The sequence below is a fragment of the Salvelinus alpinus genome, chromosome 5 (genome assembly GCF_045679555.1).
Source record: "Salvelinus alpinus chromosome 5, SLU_Salpinus.1, whole genome shotgun sequence".
In the NCBI taxonomy this organism is placed as follows: Eukaryota; Metazoa; Chordata; class Actinopteri; order Salmoniformes; family Salmonidae; genus Salvelinus; species Salvelinus alpinus.
The window spans coordinates 86432770-86458677 of NC_092090.1; the positions used below are offsets into that span (position 1 = coordinate 86432770).

Sequence of the window (25908 nt, forward strand, 5' to 3'; positions counted from 1 at the left end):
GCCTTAAACTTTTTCCAAAAAAACAAAAATCGTTATTTAGCATTTTCAAGCACTTTTAGTTATTATGATAATATCCATATCATTGTCAATGATAGTAGTATCTTTGATAATACCGCCTACCACTACTGCTGATTATTACACAAAACTATATATATGTGTATTACTAGCTATACTACCCTATTCACCATCATCATATGTCATAATCGTCTTCATCGTCGTCTTCATCATCATCATTATATGTCATCGTCATCATAAGACTCATAATATATTTGTAAATTTTTGTAAAGAAAATGCCTGCACAGTGTATGTAACATTCATGTTGCATGACTGAATGCATTAATGTTTTTGTATGTAATGAATAACATACACATTACATGAATATGTTCTAGTAATCAAATTCCTTGAGAATCTAGGATTTGATATACTAGCACTGACGTCAGATTGCGGATTCTGCCCTGTTTATTTGAGCTTACTCTTAAGCAAATAAAAAAGAATGAAATCTATAGAGATCCATTTATGGGAAGGCTCTCTGTTTACTTCCACAGCGCTGCTGTCTGTTCATGAGGATTTTGCTTAAGGAACTATGCTGAGAGGAAATCTCTGGGATCAGCTAAGATGTCATTTAGCAGATGAGTTGAGGGGACAATTATTTGGTCAATTCTATTTTTAAAATCTTTTCTGCCATAATGTCACTGGTATATACTACTTGTAAGTACTGCTATACACTTTTACAGTTATCTTAAATGTTAAACGTTTGAGGCACTCTAAATGCAACTAATCAAACACATTGTGATGTTGTTGTAATTAGCCTACATGCACCTGCATGGACAGTTTTGAGAATGGTAACCAAGTAGCTTATAGAGGCATCCAATTTTATTCAATGTGTAACATCAAAATCTCCAAAATGTCACCTGAGAGTGTTTGGTGCCATGGCTTACTGAACCAACATTTGTCAAAAACACTTTAAAGCATATATAACGTGGAGGTCCTTTGTAGCTCAGTTGGTAGAGCATGGCACGTGTAATGCTAGGGTAGTAGATTCAATTCCTAGCACCAGCCATACGTAAAATGTATGCATGCATGACTGTAAATTGGTTTGGATAAAAGCATCTGGTAAATGGCATATATTAACATAATTGGTGGTTGATGCAATTCAGTGTTTAAATTTTATTTTTATTCATCTCATGAATTCACAGTTGTTTTTTTTACAAAATAATAATATCTAATTAGCAATAACAAAACCCCATTGATTGTCTTTAAATTATTTCTGAAAATGATACACCCTCATAAATACAAGTACAACCATACAATGATATTTCAGATTTTTCTCTTCTTCTAAAGAATAGATTAAATATATATTTATATGTAAAGCCAAAAAATATCTCTCTCTCAGAACCCTTAAAGTGTCCTCAACATAACCTAATCCAAGGTTGGTGTGAAAACCAACCCATTCCCTAATCCTTATTCTACCCCCCCCCCCCCCCCTCCTCCTCCTCCTTTGATATATCATTTGAAGCATGGCTCAGGATGAAGTGTCAACAACACACTTGATGAAGATTGTGTCGTCTTTCAAGTAGGCATGCTTAGGCGAGTGAAGTTTACCAAGAGGGAAGAAAAGCGGGCAACCACTGGCCACATTCATATCCGAGACAGGCCTTTGGAAGGATGAGGATGTTAGATCGGGCCTGAAGGCGTCAATCACGTGTTCTCTGTGATTCTGATCAAGCAGGAAGAAGGTGACCTGGCGAGGAGATATGCTGATTAGACATTAACATGTCCGACAGACACTCACAAGATGGCTGATCATTCTTCATAATGTTAATGATGCGGAGGGAAAGAGATGAGAACTACATCCACAAAGAGGCATGCAGAGTTTTTGTTGGGTTTTATTTACTGTAGAGACACATCTCAAATAACATTTCAGTTGAAAACCTCAACCCTTTAAATAAACCATTTATGACGTATGTTACACAGATATAACACAGAGAGTCTTCCTTACCTTGTGCTTGAATGGCCATGAGAGGAGTAGGTCATACTCTCCCTTCATGATCACAAAGAAAAGAGAGATATGAGTGCCTTTTCCCACCCCGTCACCATTCAGGTACAGCCTCATGCACACCTTGAATCCATACCTGGCTGTGTAGAATGCTAGAAAAAGGAGAGAGGACACAAACACATTGATATAAACGTGTTTCAGTGGATACAAATAATATTGGAGGGAACTTGGTTCCTCTGACCCAGTGCTGTCTGTATAATGTTTCAACAAAGCATCTACATAAGAACAATTTAGTTCAAATGAAGCACTTTCTAATGAAGGCCTATTTAATGCTGTATGCATAGAAGACTGTCCCTCCGTGTAAATAGACTACCCTTCACCACTGGTTCCTCTGTTTTAGATAAAATTGAAAGAGTACTGTACCTGGAGAGTACAGGTTTGGTCTATTCCCATGGCTAGAGACGGCCTCCTTCATTTTGGTGCTGAGGTCAGACAGCCTCCAGATGAAGGTGCCGTCATAAGAGACCTCCTGGTGGGCGCTGAGACTTTGTTTCATGGAGCTGATGACCAGATCTTTCCTGGCCATTCTATGCTCCTGCTCTGTCACCTACAGGGCAATATTCAATTAAATTCAAAACAACTTTATTAATCTCCTCCGGGTCAATTAAGAAGGCATAGTCAGGTTACTGTATCAACATCCTCCACATACAAATGTAGTATGTTAATTTGATCACCATGTTGCAGGATACCTTTCCTGCAATGCAGAACATTTCAAACTAGTAGTGTATTTGACGTTTTAAAAGGCATCTGGAGTTTGTAATTTCCACTTTGAAAGTTATGTTTTTGATTTGAGAGAAATATTGGAGCGTATGGTTACAGTGAATACAACAGATACAATCTTCTTGACAATGTAAAATGACCTTATATTCTTCTGTTAATTAAGCTGACACATTTTAGTGTCCAGTGCAACAAGCACAGAGACCATTGTAATGTGTTCAACTGATAAACAGGGCCTGACATAATCAGTCGGTTAGGGTCCCCCGGCCGCTAGGGGGTCCTCGACCCAAAAAATGTAATAATAACTTTTAAAATGTTTTATTAGGAACTCAGTCAGGGTCTCAACTTACTGTTGAGGGTTACAATATTAGAATACACAAGGTACAAGTTCAACATTTGGTTGTGTCTCAATTAGCCATGTCAGTTTACAATATTTAGATTGGTAAATTAGTCTAACCAGTTATCTATACTTCATGGCCGAATAGCAACCGGGCACAGAGGGCACGTGCTCAGGGGCCCTGACCTCCAGGGATCCCACATTAATTTTCTTAGTCACTCTCACTCAGATCATTAACATCTCATAAGTCATGGCAAAATGTGTAGTATTGCAGGAAATTTACTTCAAAACATACATTTCTCTCTCCAGGGGCGGGATTCTTAAGAACAGATTTATCAAATATTTACTCAGAGTTACAGTAGGAAATCCCCCAAAAGCTGAAATCCCCACAGCTGTCACTGAATAATGACATCTCTTTTCCCATTCATTATGAGTAAGGGGGTTGTTGAATTGTGATTTTCATCAACTGACTCCCATCAACAGTAGCTTGTGCATTCTTAAGCCATTTATGGCATGTTTATGGCACTTTTTACGGCTCCTGATTTTGTATTCCGCTTTTTTCTCTCGTACAGTGTGTCTTTTTTGTCTGCTGCTGTTTGACATTAAATGTCCCCTTGGGATAAATAAAGTACCTATTGTATTCTACAGATGTAGGATCTTCATTTGATCACTCTGTTGCAGGAGAACTTTCCTGTAATTCAGGAAATGTTTAATTCGTAGTGTATTTTCAGGTTTAAAAGGCTTCTAAAGTTGGTCATTTGCACTTTGAAATTTCAGACTTGATTTTTCCTTACGAAAAATGTATCAACCACTACAAAATGTCTGTTAATTAAAACCCACATAATGATTCACATTTCCCGTTGCTGCAGGATTATTTTCTACAGCAGGATTATTTTCCTGCTGTAGCAAACTGGCTCAAATCAAGATCCTACATCAGTATGTACTGCTACATGAGAAGAGGCTGTCTACTCTAAGAGTAAGGGAGGAATGCTTGCAGAAGCGGCATATAAATTGATATTTTTCAGGAAGGCCAAATTCATTCTTGACAACAGTCCATTTTTCTGACCAATATGTGATATTTGAGGATTTCCTTTCCCGTCACTGTTCAGCCAGCCAGACCAGCATTTTATTATGCTATTTTACTTAGTGGGTGTATGCAGCAATACTTAGTCTACAATTCTACTTAGTCTACAATTCCACCGCTGCAAATTAGGAGCATCAGAAAAGTTACTTTTTTGAACGTATTAGCCTACTTTTCTACAATTTGGGAGGATAGTAGACGCATACACTTCTTAATAGTTGTTTTAAGAAGTATAATTCAACTGAACTTATTGGAGTGTGATTCAACTTTTTGGAAGTTCACGGCATGCTCTGGAATGAATCAGCTGGTCCACAAAGATTAGTTTATGCTCTGACTCAAGATATACTGTACCTTTATTTCTAAGTGATAAATCATTTCCTGGTTGCTCTGGTTCTCCCTCTCCACAGCCTTCATGCTCAGCTGGGTCTTCTCCACCTCCCTGTTCAGGACGGAGATGATGTTCTCAGATATCTGGACCCTCTGCTGCAGTGTGTCTATCTGCCGCCCTAGGTCCAAGAGTATGGTCACCTGGTCATCATCTCGCAGGCTGTGAGCTGCCGAGCTATTCCTTCCGTCCCCTCCTTCCGTCTCCAGCTCCCCCTCCCCCTTTGATAGTCCCATGTCCCAATGGAGTCTCAGGCCAGACAGAGTGTCTCTGAGATGGGGCAGCTGCTCATCCATAGCCCTGTTCTCCTTGCCTGGGGCAGGGGCTGTTAGTGGGGTGGCCTGCAGGTCACTGCTGGTGGTGGTGGCGGCACGCAGCAGGAGCTGAAGGTGGCCAACATGGCTGCTGTTCTCATGCACTCTCAGCTTCTCTGTGGTCCCCTAAAATACATGGGATTAGAAGGCAAAAATGTCAATAACTGTACTGCAAAAGCTTTCTAATTTGCCACATTATTTGTATTTGATGCCCCATTTATTATAATGCAGTAATGGCATTAATAGAATACCTTAAATGTGCAACCAACTTCAGAGAAAACACAATACTCTTTCCCCTTGGAACCTGGAAGAGGATTACTCTGTAGAATCAAGACAATTTTGACAATTAACATGTGGCAACAAAAAAGTGTTTCACAACAACTATACAACAAATAACTATACACATCTATACACAACTATACACATCAGCTATACAACAAATAACATCATTGGATTTGAGACGCTACATTAAGAACAAACATATTTTCTCCTACCTTTCCTTTCCTTTGTTTTTTATCCGTTTTTTCCTCTCCAAGACTGTTACATGAGTGTGTCTGTAAAATAACACACAAAAATGCTGAAGATATTGAGAGAAACAGTCATCTGTAGGCCTACAGTTTATTTTATAGAATCGATAGCTACACGAGATATCTAGAAATACCATTGATTAAGTACAGCATTACTTAAGTAGTACAGTACAGTACAGTAGAACAGTAAAGTAGTACACTATTACTTAAGTAGTACAGTACAGTATTACTGTTTCAGTGTAGTGAGTAGTATGCACTTAAAGCTTTTGCAGTCGGTTCTTACAATCACTTGTATACATTTTATCCCGAATCATGTGATGCCCTACCCCCTAATGGTTAACCTAACTTTACTTGAGTCTAAAGTGTTCTGTGGCTTTCTGCTCCCCTTTGCTGCAGTCCAAAGCTCTCGGCAGCCTCCCGCCCTACTCAGATCACTGGCGAAAGGGAATATGGGGCAGCAGTAAACACTAGAGACCCTGCGGCTTCAGCTGCGCTGCAGGGACCCCTCCAATGTCACACTGACCCCATCTCCAAGACCCCAACCAAGGTTTTTTTTTACTAGAGACCAATTCCAACATATTTCTTTTTCAAATTCCCTACACTGTAACTCCTGCAGTTTAGAGCCACAGGAAACAGTACACTGGCTATTTATTTCCATAACTCCATTAGTCAGCAAGCACTACATTTCTATTGGGTGTGTTCCAAACTTTCAAAACTCATGGAACTCTTTACCTCTTATCTAACCATTTTGTAGGAGGAAAAACACTTCATACCAGGGCTGAACATCTCAGAATGTCAGCGAGACCTGTCAGTGTCAGTATTTGCAACTCAGGTGAGGTGGTTAGTTTGACAGCTACTGAATGCACGGCTGGAACTGGATTCTTTGGGCCAGTCTCACCTGTAGCTCTATGGGGCGCATAGAGTGGCAGCATGCGGGGCACACTGACATGTTGTTTGGACAGGCCTTCTCCAGGTGACAGGCCAAGGCCTTTCGCAGCACCATGTGACCACAGCCTATGTTGCAGGGGATTAGGGCATACTCACACTGCCCCTGGTGCTCCTGAACAAGGATTCAAGACAATTCAGAAAGGACAACAAAGCAATCTATAACCAAACCGAGCTCAGCACAACATTTCAGTGAATCAATCAATTTCAACCTCAACATCTCGATCTCAGTGCAAAATCAATATCAGCCATCAGGGGCCATTTTTTCGGAACTAGATCATTCAAAATAGGCCTCTGTTCTTTCTATTAGATTCTGTTTCCCCTTATTTTTCAAATAAACTTTCAATGGCAACATTTCAACTAAACTTTATGAGATGATATACTTGTAATAAACAACCTAATTATCTTAGCAACATTGGATGATGTATAATCACTAAGCATTGTCCTTATTAGAATTGTAGCATTGTGATCGAAATAACTTAGCTCTAAAAATGTTTGAATTATTTTGGTACCAATTTAAAATATCTGGTCTACAAGAGAACTTGGCATTTTAATTTAGTTTAGATGACAAATTGGTCCCTGATCCTGATCTAATTATGCAACTACTGTAAAGAACATTTTACATTTTACCTACAAATTACAGTGCATTTTTTTAAATAAAAAATAAAGCTACAGCACCAGTCAAAGGCTTGGACACACCTACTCATTCAAGGGTCTTTCTTAATTTGTACTATTTTCTACATTGTAGAATAATAGTGAAGACATCAAAACTATGAAATAACACATAAGCAATCATGTGGTGTCCAAAAAAGTGTTAAACAAATCAAAATATATTTTATATTTGAGATTCTTTAAAGTCCCACCCTTTGCCTTGATGACAGTTTTGCACACTTCTGGCATTCTCTCAACCAGCTTCATGAGGTAGTCACCTGGAATGCATTTCAATTAACAGATATGCCTTGATACAAGTTAATTTGTGGAATTTGTTTCCTTCTTAATGCATTTGAGCCAATCAGTTGTGTTGTGACAAGGTAGGGGTGGTATACAGAAGATAGCCCTATTTGGTAAATAAGCTCAAATAAGCAAAGAGAAACGACAGTCCATCATTACTTTAAGAAATGAAGGTCAGTCAATCCGGAACATTCCAAGAACTTTTAAAGTTTCTTCAAGTGCAGTTGCAAAAACCATCAAGCGCTATGATGAAACTAGCTCTCATGAGGACCGGTACAGGAAAGGAACACCCAGAGTTACCTCTGCAGCAGAGGATAAATGCTTCACAGAGTTCAAGTAAGAGACACATCTCAACATCAATTGTTCAGAGGAGACTGCGTGAATCAGGCCTTCATGGTTGAATTGCTGCAAAGAAACCACTAGTAAAGGACACCAATAAGAAGAAGAGACTTGCTTGGGCAAAGAAACACGAGCAATGGACATTAGACTGGTGGAAATCTGTCCTTTGGTCTGATGACCTCCGTGTCTTTGTGAGATGTAGAGTAGGCGAACGGATGATGTCTGTATGTGTGGTTCCCACCGTGAAGCATGGAGTAGGAGGTGTGATGGTGTGGGGGTGCTTTGCTGGTGACACTGTCAGTGATTTATATAGAATTCAAGGCACACTTAACCAGCATGGATACCACAGCATTCTGCAGCGATACACACTGCATATGTGAGAACTCCTTCAAGACAGTTGGAAAAGCATTCCTCATGAAGCTGGTTTTGAGAATGCCAAGAGTGTGCAAAGCTGTCATCAAGGCAAAGGGTGGCTACTTTGAAGAATCTCAAATATAAAATATATTTAGATTTGTTTAACACTTTTTTGGTTACTACATGACTACGTATGTGTTATTTTATCATTTTGATGTCTTCACTATTATTCTACAATGTAGAAAATAGTGAAAGAAAGAAAAACCCTGAGTAGGTGTGTCCAAACTTTTGACTGGTACTGTATATCAGTGTCACTGTCACACAAAAAACAAATTCTTAAATGTATCCTTCAAATGTATAAAAAAGTGTCAATACCTCAAAGTCTTTGAGAATACTCCTCCAGGAGCAACCTTGGTTAGCACAATGCACTTTCAACTCCAAGATCTCCTTATTAATGGCTGCATCACTGAATAACTGAAGTAACACATAGGAGAAAGATGATCAACTTTCAGTACTTCAATTACTAATTCAGTACTTCCACTTTAAATCACTTTATTCCTCAGAGGGAAAACACGTTTATGCATAAAAAAGAATGGCCGGATTTCTATATATCACACTGGCGATTTCTTCAGTGCTAAACTGGTTTGAATGACAAAGTTTTCCGGCTGTCATTGTTCTGAGTTGATACAGTTTGAAGTGGATCTTTGAAGTGCTGCTGTCTGTGTCTCTACACTGTTGGATTTCAGAAGCAATAAACACACAAAGCCATTCTATCTCTTTAATCATCATCATAACAATCATTCACTATAACAGTAGCTACTGAAAACTGACGACCAACAATGCACGCACTGTGGAAGGAACAGTTGGAGGCAGTCAAGCCTTTGCTTTGTCACCATAGAAAAGGGAAGATGAATGCTAAATGTAAGGTAAAAAATGTGAGTTAATGTTATAAGCTTCAGCAATTAGTTTCCATTCCACCGTGATGCTCACTAAGTATTCAATGTGGCTCATTAACCCGATTGAATCAAAATATAGGAGTCATCCGCCATGAAAATAGATTTTCCCAAATGTTCCGTCATATTGATATGAATATACTACGGGCCTATTATTTTAGCACGACAGACCAAAATCCTAATTAAACAAGTGAGCTGATTATGAGGCGTCTGCTGTTCTGCCTAGGATGATTGGAGGAGCTCATGCTGAACCACATTCCTCTGGGCTTAGACTTGGATCAGAAGCATTCGGTTACAGCGATGACCAACATGGGCTCATTAATATGAGTAAAAAATCATACCTTTTAACCATTGTAGTTATATGTCACGCATGCTGAAGTATTAGTTTTATGTTACCTGCTGACTTAAAATATTACTTATCACTGTAATTTTTGGTGAGACATATGTCTCAGTCATAGAAAAATAACACTGCATTTTGACATGAATGGGAATGTCCTTTTTAGTCATTATTTTTCTATGGACTCAGAACCTCAGCAGTGGACTAATTCACATCAGACACATTTCAACTTGTTCAACGCTGTGAACTCTACAGTCATTCTAATTACACCACTCCACTCCACTCCAGCAATCTCTTCACATTGATTGTCTTTCTCAATTCTTACATTCTTCTGAGAAGACTTAGACCAGAACAGTGAAATAGTTTAAGTCAATGCAATTCTCTGGTGAGAATTCAGCTAAAATCAGAATATAAACTCTGATTAGAGGGGGTAGATTATGTCACTGTCAATGTCAGACCTATGAGTCTCCTGTTTTGGGGAGCTGAAGAGTATAACTCAATTGTCAGTGTTTTAAACAATATCTAGGGCACTACTCAATCCGTAGCGCTGAAGAGCTGCGCTACAGTGCAGTAGAAATATAATTAAAGCTAATGTTCCCGCTTTAGCATTCATAGTAAACGTTGCATAATAATACAAGGGATTAAATGCCAGAGGTAGATGGAAGGTAGATGGAATGTAGATGGAAGGTTTAGGAAGGTAGATGGAAGGTTGAGGAAGGTAGATGGATGGTAGATGGAAGGTAGATTAAAGGTAAATCCCAGAGAATATTTGAAAGGTAAGGGAAGGTAGATGGAAGGTAGACTGGATGGTAGATGGAAGGTTGAGGAAGGTAGATGGAAGGTTGAGGAGGTAGATGGATGGTAGACGGAAGGTACTGTAGATGGATGGTAGATGGAAGGCAGATGGATGGTAGATGGAAGGTAGATTAAAGGTAAATGCCAGAGATAGATGAAAGGTAAGGGAAGGTAGATGGAAGGTAGATTGGATGGTAAATGGAAGGTTGAGGAAGGTAGATGGATGGTACATGGAAGGTAGCTGGAAGGTTGAGGAAGGTAGATGGATGGTAGATGGAAGTTTGAAGAAGGTAGCTGGAAGGTTGAGGAAGGTAGATGGATGGTAGATGGAAGTATGAAGAAGGTAGATGGAAGGAGAGTGCTTGGGATAACACTAGAAGCACCAATATTATACTGTTGTAGAGCCTCTATTTTAATGTGTATTTAGGAATAAATGTAATCTTGCTTCCCTATATTAGAGCAGTATCCTACCCACATCAAGTCCATTCACACAGCACCTTGGCGTCTGTACCATGCATAATAGTCAAATAATGAAAAGGGGAAATGATCACCACACCTCTACATTTAGAATGGTATTTTTAAAGGATATCCTAAAAAGGGGCAATCTGGGATTAGAAAAATAACAAAGTAGCCACCCTGCCACTTGTGTTGGTAAACGGCTGAGGGATGGGGCTGGAGAAAGGTAAACACTAGATAGAGCTATGGATACTAGGCTTGACCATCCATGAGATAAAAAAAACATGTTTTGAATCATACCTGAGTTTATTAACAATTACATTGTTTTATAAACAATGGAGTACAACAGGCTTTTAATTTGGGTTCTGATGGGTTACGACAGTTGAGTTAAGCTCATGAGGAATTTATAAGTTATATTCCCCAACAATCCATGGCTATATATCATAAATGTAAAAGTTAAAAAAGAATCTACCAATCCTAGACTGCCTCTTTAATGTGTTGTTAAAGCATTTTTTTTGCAAAGCTATCTACAGTAACTTATGCGTGACATAATGTTTTTGTTGCCCATACTCAAGGTCATATAGGCCTGCTGTATCATTCCATTCTATCCACTTGTGCTATGACAGCATTTAAACAAAGTTCAGTAATACTATACATACATTGTCTGATGTCAGTATGCTTGTTTCACTCTCTGAGCTCGGATCTTCTTCTTTGCACATCTTGCAAACAAGGTTGTTGTTATTACTAAATAACAACAATGAACATATGGGATTAGATTTACAATACAATATACAAGGTATGTTAACAGAATTGTAATATCTTAACTTCATTTAAGGGAATGGCAAAAAAGGGAACTTGTAGGCTGTGTTACATACTGGCAAGAGAGTGGATGATAAATGAGGAAATTGTTAACTTTGGTTATTGTTGAAGATGTTTCACAAAACTTTGAATATAAGTAATTTAAATGCCTTACCTCACTAACCAACTGACACAAGCGAGGCAGTAGCGATGGCCGCACAAAGTCTGACGTGCCTCATTCAGTACGTTATTACAGTTGCTGCACAGGTACTTCTGCTGGGGTACATCATCGCAAATACTTTGAGGAAATCCAGAAGGATACTCATTTTCACCTGGTGCAGATGGATCATTGTGTAAGTTGCCAGCCGGTTTTAAACTAGAATCCATTTATAATTCACCAAGTTATGTTTAAGATGGTAATTGTCACTATTCTCTCCTACTATATGATGCGTCCATTAAATAGTGTCAACCTTTGTAACCTTTTTGAAGCGAGAAAACTACCGTGGATTTCCCCCCTGTGGTAACCTGGAAACGTGTTAAAACCCCATGTGTGGTGCCGAGCAATGTTGTACTTTACGGTGAGTAAGGCATCAACTCCAAGCACGGTGTGCAAATGAGGGGTAAATATTTCCAGGAGCCAGCTTACGTAATGCTATTACCCCCTACCCTACGCTTTCTCTCTCTCTCTCTCTCTCTCTCTCTCTCTCTCTCTCTCTCTCTCTCTCTCTCTCTCTCTCTCTCTCTCTCTCTCTCTCTCTCTCTCTCTCTCTCTCTCTCTCTCTCTCTCTCTCTCTCTCTCTCTCTCTCTCTCTCTCTCTCTCTCTCTCTCTCTCTCTCTCTCTCTCTCTCTCTCTCACTTTCTTCTCTCTTTCTTTCCCTCTCTCTCTCTCGCTCTCTCTCTCTCTCTTTCACTCTCACTCTCTTCTCTCTTTCTTTCTTTCCCTGCCTCTCACTCTCTCCCTTTCTCTCTCTCTTTCTCTCTTTCTCACTCTCTCTCAAGCTCTCTCCCTCGCCCTCTCCCCCCTTCTCTCTCTCTCCCTACCCCTCTTTCTCCCCCCTCTCTCCCTCCCTCCCTTGCCCTCTCTCCCTCCCCCCTCTCTCTCCCTCCCCCTCTCTCTATCTCTCTCTCTCTCTCTCCCGCCCCCTCCTCTCTCTCTCCCTCCCCCTCTCTCTCCCTCAAACACACACACACAGTTATTGTAACCTATTTCTCAGAAATCGCGAGGGGGTTCAGTTGCCTCCACGACCGTCACATCCGCCAAGTAGGAAAGTCCCTGTTCTATCATTTCCACACATCCTGTCACTCAACTGAACACAACCTTGTGGTAGAGGCCCCTGAGAAGTTTGTCTATTGTTGCTGTTACTGTCAGTAAAAAAAAATGGTTTTGTCATTATACAGAATAACTCAGTTAGGTAACTGAAGATGATTACAGTAATGAGCACATTACTAAAACATGACGGTTGTAACAAAAAACACACACAACACATAATATGACATAAACATTGACTCCTCAAAAGGTCCCATAAAAATTAACCATAACTATCTCCTTTGTTGTTGCATGGCAACAGGCTGTCATGGCAAAACTAACAGTGATGCAAGTGATATGCAAGGATGTTTTAAAAGTGCAGTTTACAGGAGCATTCACAATAGCCAATATCCATTTTTTTGGCAAAACAGCATATTTTCTATTCACATTGGTATTATTCTAAAATAATCAGTTCAAAGTTGAAGCACTGTACAGTACAACCAAAGATACTAGTAACTAACCTGAGATACACCACCGATGTTGTTACAAATGGGAGAAAATGAAACATAGTGGGCAGAACAAGTAAGGAAGTGGTCAGAGCCAAGCACAAGCTAGCGAGATCCTATTGGCGCTTTCTAGCATGTATTTGCATAATTCCATTAGGGAACGCCTACTCTGTGAAGTGTGTGTGTGTGTGTGCAATAACTCATTTTGCCTTTGCACTCCTAATGATGCAATTTTAAGTTTACAAAACTCATTGCACTCTGTTCGTAACAGACTCTAGTTTTGGGAACAAAAAACTGTATATTGAGATTTAATGTTTCATCGATGAGAACATCCGCAGAATGTCGGCCAAATTTCATCTAGCTCCATCTTCTCTCACTTTCTGCCACTGGACTTCCTCTCATCACCATATTTGGTGGTGTGTGGAAGTTCTAAACGGATGCTTCAGATTTATACATCTGGTGAGACAACGGGCTCCTTCTTCCATCTGTGCTACAACCACATGAGAACACAAATGATATAAAACCTATTGGACTGCTCTTGCTTAAACATTTGCTCCTTCAAATAAAGTTATAATAGCTCTAAAGCATATTCAAGTAAAATCCTAATAAAGAGAAAACAATACCTTAACAAATGCATAAATGTATAATTGTTGTGCAGTTTATATCTATAGGCTACATTTAGGTTTTCCTTTCATTATTTTTCGGCATTAGTGAGTAAGCCTAAGCTTTAGGGCCTAACTTTATGTGCGTCAAATAGGAACAGGCAGGTAAAGTTCTGGTGAAGTGGTAAAAGAGGATGATAGCATCCTCACACGTAACATAGCACTGCTATCACCCTCTTTTACCACTTCACCAAACCAAACCAAAATGTCCCTCCGTTGTCTTTATTTTCAACTCTCCATTTCACAGCTTTTCTCTTATTGAATTAAACTGGCTGGCAGCCAGGCGGCGCTGGGCAGGCGGCGCTGGGCAGACGGGCACACCTGTAGGGAGGAGACGGAGAGACAGCCTGGTGCGTGGGGCTGCCACAGGACCCACCAGGCTGGGGAGACCTACAGGAGGCTTGGTGTTAGGAGGAGGCACCTGAAGGACCGGGCTGTGGGGGAGCACTGGAGCTCTGGTGCGCAGTCTTGGCACCACTCCCCCAGGCTGGATAACTACTCTAGCCCGGACCCTCCAGAGTGCAGGCACAGGTTGAACCGGGCTGTGGGTGAGCACTGGAGATCTAGTGCCTACTACTCGCACCTCTCCCTTAGGCTCCACTCCCACATTTGCCCGGTACGAGTGGAGCGCAGGCATAGGACGCACTGCACCCTCCCAGCGCCCCGGAGACACAGTACGCAGAGCCTGCGCAGGATACCCTGGACCGAAACGGCGTACCGGAGACCAGACACGCTGAGCAGGCACAATACGCCCTGGCTGGATGCCCACATTCGCATGACACTTTCGGTGGGCTGCCCTATAGCGCACCGGGATATGGGCACATACTGGCGACACCGTGCGCTTAACCGCATAACACGGTGCCTGACCAGTAACGCGCTGCTTATAATAAGCATGAGAAGTGAGCTCAGGTCTGCTACCTGGCTTAGCCACACCCCCTGTGTGCCCCCACCCAAATGTTTTGGGGGGGCTGCCTCTCGTACCTGTCGCGCTGCCATGCTGCCTCCTCATATCGCTGGCTCCTCTCTCCGGCTGCCTCTGCTCTCCTAGCTGCCTCCACCTGTTCCCATGGGAGGCGATCCCTTCCAGCCAGGATCTCCTCCGATGTGTAGCAGCCCTTGCCTTCCAAAACGTCTTCCCATGTCCATTCCTCCCTCTTGCGCTGCTCTTGCTGCCGCTGCCTGTTACCACGCTGCTTGGTCCTTTTGTGGTGGGTGATTCTGTAACGGCTTTCTTCCTGGGATGAAGGAGAGGACCAAAACGCAGCGCGGCTAGTGTTCAACATGTTTAATAAAGAATAATATCGTGAACACTACAAGCTACAAAACAATAAATGTGAAAACCAAAAACAGTCCTATCTGGTGCAGAACACAAAGACAGAAAACAATCACCCACAAACCAACAGTGCAAACAGGCTACCTTAATATGGTTCCCAATCAGAGACAACGTAAAACACCTGCCTCTGATTGAGAACCATATCAGGCCAATTAGACAAACCTAAACAACGAAACACATAACATAGACTACACCCACCCAGCTCACGTCCTGACCAACTAAACAAAGACTAAACAAAGGAAATAAGGTCAGGAACGTGACAGGTATAACAATGGGGACTGCGGTTATGAGTCAACCCATGCATCACTAACTCTCCACCCCTTTTGTTTTACACATTACTTGGACACCTCCCTAAATAGGATAGATTTTCTACAACTGACCGTTTGTGTCAGTAACTTGTGGTGTTTGCAGTTCAGTCTGAACACAAAGAACTGAGAGTTGCTGTAAACATCAAACTGTACTGTCTGTGTACTTCACTGACTCTGATAGCCCTGGTAAGTAACAGACCTGGGTTCCAATCAAATACTATTTAAAATTATTTCAAAAACTTTATCTGGGTTTAATTTGAGTTTGCCTGGCACAATGGAACCAATAGAACAAGAGTGCAAACCCCTCCCATTTGGTACTCCAGGCAGAGTAGAGCAAACTAGAGCTAAAGTATTTTAAATATTTCCAATAGTATTTGAACCCACGTCTGCTGAGAAACAGAACAGCAGGAACACAGGCTTCTTATAGGGTGATGATGATAGTGAATCAACACACCATATCGCTCCCCATTTTCTCTTGTACACCTCACACAACAGCCCTGTGCTGTCAGAATGTCATTTTCAAATACTTCACCTAATGAGTCTATTGCTGCAACATGGTGGGATAATTAGAATGTTTGGCTGGATGGGGCACACACAGTTTATGAATCAACTACTTGTTTCCTGGTGCCATAATGGCCTGTTGTGAATTGCATAATGATGCTTGGATGTCGTAGGTTATTCCATCCATCCATTGAATTCTTAATGCTTAGCTTCCTCATTGACAAAGGTTTGTTGCGCCTAGAGCCATAATTACAGTTTTTTTGGATTGCTTACACACTAAAATTAAAAGTAGTACACTATTAGCAAAACCTTACACTCAAGAAGCAAAACATCAGCCCATATTTGCACAACTATAAGCACATTGTCAACCTCACACTTGTTGCAAAACTCTACACACAGTGATTTGCAAAACACTAAACACACTTAACATACATTACACACAAAAATCTATCATGAAGTCACGTCCTTGCAATACCAAAGCACTGACTGTCAAATTACCACACCGTCCAACCAATTGGTTCAACACAGTCATCAGGTGTGCAAACACTTGTTTGCTTAATTGTAGACACACCAATCAGGTGTATAAGCACTATAAAAAGCAGCAGGTGAGTTCATCGGTCTTCAAAGACAATGGAAAGAGTCAGAGAAAGAGTAAGACGAGGAGGAGGAGGAGGACGAGGAGGAGGACGACGAGGAGAACGAAGAGGACGAGGAGAACGAGGAGGACGAGGAGGACGAGGAGAAGGAGGAGGACGAGGAGGAGAACGAGGAGGACGAGGAGGAGAACGAGGAGGACGAGGAGGAGGAGGAAGGGGAGGAAGAGGAAGAGAAAGAGGAAGACAAGAAGGTGCTCAAAGAGGACCGAATCTGACAAATGAGATCCGCGCAACACTGGTTGACCACGTTGTCAACCACGGCCTGACGCTGAGGGAGGCTGGACTGCGAGTACAGCCAAATCTAAGCCGATATACAGTGGCAAGTGTGATGAGAACATTTCGACTGGAAAATAGGTATTATAAAAATATCATCATATCAAAAACATCTGCACGGTTTCAGTAACTGCTTACAGTACTGTATTCTATGCACTATCAGCACTTCTGTTACCTTTTCCTATGAAATTACTGTACTATTGTATACTGTTTTTTTTCTACATAGGATTGAGGGTCAGGGACGACAAGGGGGAAGGCCTCCTATGTTCACAGAACAGCAAGAGAGGGAGATAGTAAACATGGTTTTGGCCAACAATGCTATAACACTCAAGCAGCTCCAAGCTAACATTGTCAATAACCACGTCATTTTCAACGATATCCATCAGGTCTCAACATCAACACTGGCACGCATCCTAAAAAACAAACATATTCAAATGAAGCAAATTTATTGAGTGCCTTTCGAGCGCAATTCCGAAAGGGTGAAACGACTGCGGCATGATTATGCAGAGGTATGTATTCACTTTAGCAGTGTGATCTTGCATACTGTCTCATAATCTTTTACTGTACTGTAATATGTATACTAGATCTACACTGAACTACACAATTTTGCCTGACTGTCACGTTCCTGACCTATTTCTGTTAGTTTGTTGTATGTGTTAGTTGGTCAGGACGTGAGTTTGGGTGGGCATTCTATGTTGTCTGTTTCTATGTTGGTTTAAGGGTTGCCTGGTATGGCTCTCAATTAGAGGCAGGTGTTTGGCGTTCCTCTAATTGAGAGTCATATTTAGGTAGGTTGTTTCACAGTGTTCGTTGTGGGTGGTTGTCTTCCGTGTCTGTATGTTATTTCGTACCACACGGGACTGTTTCGGTGTGTATGTAGTCTGTTCCTGTTCGTGCGTTCTTCGTGTCTATGTAAGTTCTCATGTTTAGGTCAGTCTACGTCGTTTGTTATTTTGTATCATTTCAAGTGTAGTTCGTGTTCGTTTTTTCGTCTTGTCAATAAATTCATTTATGTATTCACAACCCGCTGCACCTTGGTTCAATCCCTGCTCCTCTTCGGATGAAGAGGAGGAGGACAGCCGTTACAGAACCACCCACCAAATTACCAGAACCAAGCAGCGGGGAAAAGGGCAGCGACAGCAACCGCAGAGATCCCAGGATTCATGGACATGGGAGGAGATCTTGAACGGAGAAGGACCCTGGGCACAGGCTGGGGAGTATCGCCGCCCCAAAGCTGAGCTGGAGAAAGCGAAAGCTGAACGGCTGCGATATGAGGAGGCAGCACGGCAGCGGGACAGGTACGAGAGGCAACCCCAGAATTTTTTTGGGGGGGGGGCTAGAGAGGAGTGTGGCTAAGCCAGGTAGCAGACCTGAGCGCACTCCTCGTGCTTATTATAAGCAACGCGTCACTGGTCAGGCACCGTGTTATGCGGTTAAGCGCACGGTGTCGCCAGTGCGTGCCCATAGCCTGGTGCGCTATAGGGCAGCCCCCCGAAAGTGTCAAGTGAGTGTGGGCATCCAGCCGGGGCGTATTGTGCCTGCTCAGCAGTCTGTCCAGGGTATCCTGCGCCGGCTCTGCGTGCTGTGTCTCCGGGGCGCTGGGAGGGTGCAGTGCGTCCTATGCCTACGCTCCGCTCGTACCGGGCAAATGTGGGAGTGGAGCCTAAGGGAGAAGTGCGCGTAGTAGGCACTAGATCTCCAGTGCTCATCCACAGCCCGGTTCAACCTGTGCCTGCACTCTGGAGGGTACGGGCTGGAGTAGTATGCCAGCCTGGGGGAGTGGTGCCAAGGCTGCGCACCAGAGCTCCAGTGCTCCCCCACAGCCCGGTCCTTCAGGTGCCTTTTAACATCAAGCCTCCTGTAGGTCTCTCCAGCCTGGTGGGTCCTGTGGCAGCCCCACGCACCAGGCTGTCTCTCCGTCTCCTCCCTACAGGTGTGCCCGTCTGTCCAGCGGCGCCTGAACTGCCCGTCTGCCCAGCGGCGCCTGAACTGCCCGTCTGCCCAGCGGCGCCTGAACTGCCCGTCTGCCCAGCGGCGCCTGAACTGCCCGTCTGCCCAGCGGCGCCTGAACTGCCCGTCTGCCCAGCGGCGCCTGAACTGCCCGTCTGCCCAGCGGCGCCTGAACTGGCCGTCTGCCCAGCGGCGCCTGAACTGGCCGTCTGCCCAGCGGCGCCTGAACTGTCCGTCTGCCCAACGGCGCCTGAACTGCCCGTCTGTCATGAGCCTGCAAAGCTGCCCGTCTGCCATGAGCCTGCAAAGCCGCCCGTCTGCCAAGAGCCTACAGAGCCGTCCGCCAGACAGGAGCCGCTAGAGCCTTCCGCCAGACCGGATCAGCCAGAGCCTTCCGCCAGACCGGATCAGCCAGAGCCTTCCGCCAGACCGGATCAGCCAGAGCCTTCCGCCAGACCGGATCAGCCAGAGCCTTCCGCCAGACCGGATCAGCCAGAGCCTTCCGCCAGACCGGATCAGCCAGAGCCTTCCGCCAGACCGGATCAGCCAGAGCCTTCCGCCAGACCGGATCAGCCAGAGCCTTCCGCCAGATCGGATCAGCCAGAGCCTTCCGCCAGACCGGACCAGCCTTCAGAGCCGTCCAGCCAGGACCAGCCTTCAGAGCCGTCCAGCCAGGACCAGCCTTCAGAGCCGTCCAGCCAGGACCAGCCTTCAGAGCCGTCCAGCCAGGACCAGCCTTCAGAGCCGTCCAGCCAGGACCAGCCAGAGCCGTCCAGCCAGGACCTGCCAGAGCCGTCCAGCCAGGACCTGCCAGAGTCCCTCAGCCAGGACCTGCCAGAGTCCCTCAGCCAGGACCTGCCAGAGTCCCTCAGCCAGGACCTGCCAGAGTCCCTCAGCCAGGACCTGCCAGAGTCCCTCAGCCCGGAGCTGCTGCCCCTTATCCCGGTGCTGCCCCTTATCCCGATGCTGCCCCTTCATTTAGGTGGGTTTAGTTGGAGGGTGGTCATTGGGAGGGGGATACAGAAGCGGGGAGTGACTATGGTGGTGTGGGGACAGCGTCCGGAGCCTGAGCCACCACCGTGGTCAGATGCCCACCCAGACCCTCCCCTAGACTTTGTGCTGGTGCGCCCGGAGTTCGCACCTTAAGGGGGGGGTTATGTCACGTTCCTGACCTATTTCTGTTAGTTTGTTGTATGTGTTAGTTGGTCAGGACGTGAGTTTGGGTGGGCATTCTATGTTGTCTGTTTCTATGTTGGTTTAAGGGTTGCCTGGTATGGCTCTCAATTAGAGGCAGGTGTTTGGCGTTCCTCTAATTGAGAGTCATATTTAGGTAGGTTGTTTCACAGTGTTCGTTGTGGGTGGTTGTCTTCCGTGTCTGTATGTTATTTCGTACCACACGGGACTGTTTCGGTGTGTATGTAGTCTGTTCCTGTTCGTGCGTTCTTCGTGTCTATGTAAGTTCTCATGTTTAGGTCAGTCTACGTCGTTTGTTATTTTGTATCATTTCAAGTGTAGTTCGTGTTCGTTTTTCGTCTTGTCAATAAATTCATTTATGTATTCACAACCCGCTGCACCTTGGTTCAATCCCTGCTCCTCCTCTTCGGATGAGGAGGAGGACAGCCGTTACACTGACACTGTTTTTCAGAGAGTTTTACGAATGGATGGAAAGGAGATCCAGCATGAGTTCATTTACGTAGATGAGGCTGGGTTCAACCTGATGAGAACACGAAGGAGGGGAAGAAACATCATTGGCCACAGGGCTATAGTCAATGTCCCAGGGCAACGTGGGGGTAATATAACACTCCGTGTTTTGAAAACACGGGCCCTGTTTTGAAAATCGTGCTTAAGCAATCAAAAAAAACTGTAATGTGCTTGCTTCAAGACTACTCTAGACATTCAACATACTTCTTCTCCCTACTTTTCTTTAGACCACAATTTATCTTAAACCTTTTAAGCTAGACACCCCATTCCATTTCTAAAACGTGTAGACATACCACACATAGATTGCATCTGTTTGATACCATTTGTAGTTTTTAAACTATAAAGTATTTTGTCCTCTTAAAAATATTGCAGAACAGAAATAACTTCTACCAATCAGGAGATTAAACTATTTAAGTAACCGCATCACCTTCTCTCCTTCCTTGTTTCTAAACTAGGCTAACTTCCCACTGACATTTCTAAAGGCACCGTCTCACCATTCCTGGTCTGTAACACTTGATTGCAACATTTAAAGATGCCTGCAAGAGAGAGCTCATGTTATATCAAGTGGTCAAAGTGTCCAGAAAGTAGGCTTTGAGAGAGAGAGAGGGAGAGAGAGAGAAAGAGAGGGAAAGAGAAAGAGAGAGGGAGAGAGAGAAAGAGAGGGAGCGAGAGACACACACACACAAACACACGCACAATCTATTCTAGGCTCATCTTTTCAATTACTTGCTTATGAGCCCCCCTCCAGAAAGCCTTGTTCTAGCCTCCCTGACTTGTGAAGAGTAATTACCAGGCATAAATATGTCGACTGGAGGCAGATAATACAAAATAGGGATGACACAGAAATAGTTCCAACGCACCAAGCATACATACACCAAGAAAATGAATATTTCATAAATGCTGTTGAGAACATTCAAACACAGTAGAGGTATTCAAGAAAAAGCAATGGACATCACCATATCCAGGGAAATAGCCCGGTCAGGAGAGTTGGTTTAGATTGAAAACATCCTGAGCTAATAGTCATTGTAGTATATGATAGACTGTTTACAAATGTCTACCTGGTCTCATTCCGTTCCACTCAACAAACCATTTCTGCCTATTTTTTGGTTCATAAACAAAAAGAAAAATGAACCGAAAGGGAACGGTGATGGACATTGTGCATTTAGGGGAAAAACGATGAGAACAGCAGAAGTCAGTCGTCTTCATAAGGGGGAGTTATATTGAAGGACATGCACAATTTCACGCCTTAGTAACTTCCACGGATGGTGGGTTATGGCTATTAGGGTCTTGGATAAGGATGCAGTTCAACAGATCACCACTAGAGGTTCCAGAGGTCATTAAAGTCACAGACGTACTAATTTTCATGGAGGATATTGTATTTCTAATATATTATAGCAGCCTATTTATGTAGAAAAAACTTATTTTTGTCCCTCCCCAAAATTACAAACTGACAGTAGTCTCTTATTGAGAATGTATTGTTCACCGCGCAGCGGTCTAAGGCACTGCTTCTAAGTGCAAGAGGTGTCACTACAGTCCTGGTTTGAATCCAGGTTGTATCAGATCTGGATGTGATTGGGAGTCCCATAGGGCGTTGCACAATTGGCCCAGCGTCGTCCAGGTTTGGCTGGGGTAGGCCGTCATTGTAAATAAGAATTTGTTCTTAACTGACTTGCCTAGTTAAATAAAGGTAAAAAAAGATTGTGGAATCATGGTTTATCATCTAATTTAGTAGCCTTAATATAATGAGCTATACCATAAGGCTACAATCATAACAAAGAAAGAACTAAGCTTGTAAAATGATAAATGTTAGTACATGTAAGATACCTTCATTAAACTTCTAAACAGACATTACCACCCAGACCCTTCAAACCTTTATTTTCAAATGCTGTGAAGAGACAACTATACACATCTAAACAATGGTTTATTTTTTTATTCCTTTTGAGACAAAAACATACAAATTATACTGTGTGTCAATCGCAACGTATCTGCTTTTAAAGTGCTCATATTGGACTGAGGGATCTTTTATAACAACAGCAGACCATTATAAACAGATTCAAAATAATATCAACATTAAAATCTCACCTTCAAGCTGGAATCCTTATTGGTTAAACTGCCACGTTAGATTGCGATATTACAACAACAAAGAAGTTACTGTAAACAACAAACACTGTTTTTTCCCCCACGGACATCTCTGCCCTGCTTCATGAACAAAACAATAACAACGGCCGTTGGGCAGATAGTTGCGCAGTTTCCCTTACTGCGGATTCCATCTTTTGAGCTTCAGCCAAACTTAGACAGATCTCTCTACCTATCACATATTGGTGAGGTTAATAAGATATGTTTTCACTCAACCTTTAAATGGAAACATTAGCCACATCATGACAAAACAAACAGAGGTTAAATAAGGAAATAAATAAATACATGATTACAGTAAATAAACAATGGCTGCAACATAATTCAGAATTCATAGAAGACCACCACATTCCCAGTAAACACATACTGTAACTACCACATAATGTCATCTCAAGACTCCAAGTTGTGAGCCTCAATGTGCCACTACAACTTTGTAACAACACATTTTTACATTTTAGTAATTTAGCAGACACTCTTATCCAGAGCAACTTACAGAAGCAATTAGGGTTAAGTGCCTTGCTCAAGATCACAACAACTTATCTTTCAACTAGGCTTCGGTTACCTTCGGTAACTTGCTCAACAGTCTTATAGGCTACCTACCTGCCGCTAGCCTACCTGACATGTTGTCATTCTGACTTTTACAGCTGAGGAGGCACCACACAGATGTACAATTGTCTGCTGCCACAAAGGCATCGAAAGCAATGTCAAGTCACTGTAAAGAAGGAGAAAGACACACTGTACAGTCCTACTGTACCAGTGACACAATGCCATTCAATGCCTGGCCAAATGGCTGCTTTTTGTGGGGAATGAGTTGCCAGAAGTCATTGTATTATGACACAAATAATGCATTTTGGATATGTTTTTTTTCTACTGTGGGTGCCCGTAAGGGAATCTCAATATTTGGTACTGAGTAAAGAACACGGTTTGCCTTACTTATTAACCACCTCCTGTACAGACGCATCACTGAAGAGGACTGAGACTAGAAGGCTGTGTTTACACAGATAGCCACATTCTGATCTTTTTTTACACTCCTTGGTCTTTTGACCAATCACATCAGATCTTTTCACATCAAATCTTTTTCAGAGCTGATCTGATTAATGAATTGAGCTGCCTGTGTAAATGCAGCCAAAAACCAGTATACTGAAACAACTGATTTGAGTTGAGTCAAGACAGCATATCAGTGAACAGACTTGTCTCTCAGTGATTGTAAAGTAAGGGAGAGAAAGTGAGAGACAGGGAAGCCTCCACATGACAAGGAGCTGAACTTATAGGCTAGTAGCTACTGTCTGGGAAGGTTTCCACCACCAACTGGAAGTCTACACAGATACAAGCCTCTGATCATAATTGGCCCAGCCCGCTGGCCGAGCCCCCTCACCTATGCTCTCCATTCTCTCTACTACCACTGTCACAGGTCACACACGCATGCCACTCAAAGCCAGTCTTGTGTGGTCAATGTCTTTTGAAAATGTTACATAAAAAACGAGGCTGCCATTTATGAAGTGATTGGCTTGACAACCACTGTCTGACTGATATAATGTCTTTGTCATGAATGTGTCTTACTGGGCACAGGACTGACACATGATCACAAGGTATGTCTAGAGTTTAACCAGGAGCTAGGGGTCAACCATTAGCTAGAGGTTAACCAGGAGCTAGGGGTCAACCATTAGCTAGAGGTTAACCAGGAGCTAGGGATCAACCATTAGCTAGAGGTTAACCAGGAGCTAGGGGTCAATCAGAAGCTAGAGGTTAACCAGGAGCTAGGGGTCAACCATTAGCTAGAGGTTAACCAGGAGCTAGGGGTCAATCAGAAGCTAGAGGTTAACCAGGAGCTAGGGGTCAACCATTAGCTAGAGGTTAACCAGGAGCTAGGGATCAACCATTAGCTAGAGGTTAACCAGGAGCTAGGGGTCAATCAGAAGCTAGGGGTCAACCAGGAGCTAGGGGTTAACCAGGAGCTATGGGTCAACCTGGAGCTAGGGGTCAACCAGGAGCTAAAGGTCAACCAGGAGCTAGTGGTCAACCAGGAGCTAGGGGTCAACCAGGAGATAGGGGTCAACCAGGAGCTAGGGGTCAACCAGGAGCTAGGGATTAACCAGGAGCTAGGGGTCAACCAGGAGCTAGGGGTCAACCAGGAGCAAGGGGTCAACCAGGAGCTCGGGGTTAACCAGGAGCTAGGGGTCAACCAGGAGCAAGGGGTCAACCAGGAGCTCGGGGTTAACCAGGAGCTAGGGGTCAACAAGGAGTTAGGGGTCAACCAGGAGCTCATGTAACTGACCGGGTTCAAACCCACGTTTCCTGTGCGCCACAATATGGTCATAGCCCACTGAGCTAAAGCCTAAGCATTACTCATCAAGCAAACTTGGTTCACCGAAACCAGTGCGTAACACTTAGGATAACTCAGGATGCTGTCAGATGCAAAGATAACTGTATATATAAGTAACAGGGACAGCCAAAATAAACTGTAAGAAATTCTATTAATTTAAGGGAATGAGAGAAATCCTAACATTTCATATTTCAAAATTCCACAATGATACTGTAGTTCTGACATTACCTGCATTATTTTGACATAATTATTACAAACATGATCAGATCAGCGAGAGATTGCAAAAGGTTACAAAACCTTGGAGGCTTCAACACAACACCACAAGAGGGGATGAGAATGTTTTTGGACAGGGGTTACAGTACGAGCATAGTCCTCATTCTGATTCTCGGCAGGCTGAGTGTCTTTAAAAACACCTAAGTCCATTAGTCTATGGTTTCTCGTAGTATTGTTTCCATCTCATTTGTTCTCCTCTCTCGTGGCCCTAATCTTCATCTCTGCGAATTTGAGGGAGTACTGCCAACCCGTCCAGGAGGACCACTCGATGCCGTCGGCGTAGGAGGTATGCTGCCCACGCAGGTACTGTCCGTTCAGGTTGGACGTGTGGCAGTTGCGGTACCACCAGGCGCCGTGGTAGAAGGAGGCACAGTTGTTCTCTGAGTGATCGTTATCTTGGTCCTTGGTGGTGAATTTCATCCCATTGTGTTTGAGCATTGAGTCACCTTACACACACAGACAGACAGACAGACAGACAGACAGACAGACAGACAGACAGACAGACAGACAGACAGACAGACAGACAGACAGACAGACAGACAGACAGACAGACAGACAGACAGACAGACAGACAGACAGACAGACAGACAGACAGACAGACAGACAGACAGACAGACAGACAGACAGACAGACAGACAGACAGACAGACAGACAGAACAAAAAGAGGGGTGGGTGCAGCAGCAGGGAGTACAGAGAG

The 25908-nt window shown here is 43.3% G+C and overlaps 2 protein-coding genes and 1 long non-coding RNA gene across 5 annotated transcripts in view; 1 reads left to right on the forward strand and 2 right to left on the reverse strand.

Annotated features, from left to right (window-relative positions):
• Positions 1–1152: 1152 nt before the first annotated feature.
• On the reverse strand, positions 1153–11809 carry traf1 (TNF receptor-associated factor 1). 2 transcript variants are annotated; one of them, XM_071404009.1, is made up of 11 exons: positions 11521–11809; positions 11207–11291; positions 8382–8480; positions 6316–6477; positions 5385–5444; positions 5142–5210; positions 4543–5016; positions 2420–2603; positions 2133–2148; positions 2000–2041; positions 1558–1741 (listed from the first exon to the last, which is right to left on the reverse strand). In XM_071404009.1, the coding sequence occupies exons 1-11, from the start codon at positions 11730–11732 to the stop codon at positions 1699–1701; spliced, it is 1446 nt and encodes a 481-aa protein (XP_071260110.1). In that variant the 5' UTR covers positions 11733–11809; the 3' UTR covers positions 1558–1698. The 2 variants fall into 2 exon arrangements, with proteins under 2 accessions (XP_071260109.1, XP_071260110.1); XM_071404008.1 differs by having other exon boundaries at positions 1153–1741; positions 2000–2148; positions 11521–11802.
• A 4401-nt stretch (positions 11810–16210) lies between these two features.
• Positions 16211–20756, forward strand: LOC139577146 (uncharacterized). The gene is made up of 3 exons (XR_011675220.1): positions 16211–16912; positions 17058–17340; positions 20427–20756. It is a non-coding gene; the product is annotated as an uncharacterized lncRNA (long non-coding RNA).
• A 1641-nt stretch (positions 20757–22397) lies between these two features.
• fibcd1a (fibrinogen C domain containing 1a) overlaps positions 22398–25908 on the reverse strand; it is a 111376-nt gene continuing 107865 nt past the window's right edge. For both annotated transcript variants that reach the window (XM_071404013.1, XM_071404011.1), the window contains one exon: positions 22398–25657. In XM_071404013.1, coding sequence (XP_071260114.1) covers positions 25395–25657 — 263 coding nt within the window. In that variant the 3' untranslated portion in view covers positions 22398–25394. The remainder of the gene's footprint in view (positions 25658–25908) is intronic.

Coding starts and splice junctions, on each gene's coding strand:
- traf1 (XM_071404008.1), bottom strand. CDS start 11,732: ATGGATTCTAGTTTAAAACCGGCTGGCAACTTACACAATGATCCATCT. Junction 11,292..11,520: donor TGTGTCAGTTGGTTAGTGAG/GTAAGGCATTTA, acceptor GTTGTTATTTAG/TAATAACAACAACCTTGTTT. Junction 5,211..5,384: donor AAAAACAAAGGAAAGGAAAG/GTAGGAGAAAAT, acceptor TTGATTCTACAG/AGTAATCCTCTTCCAGGTTC.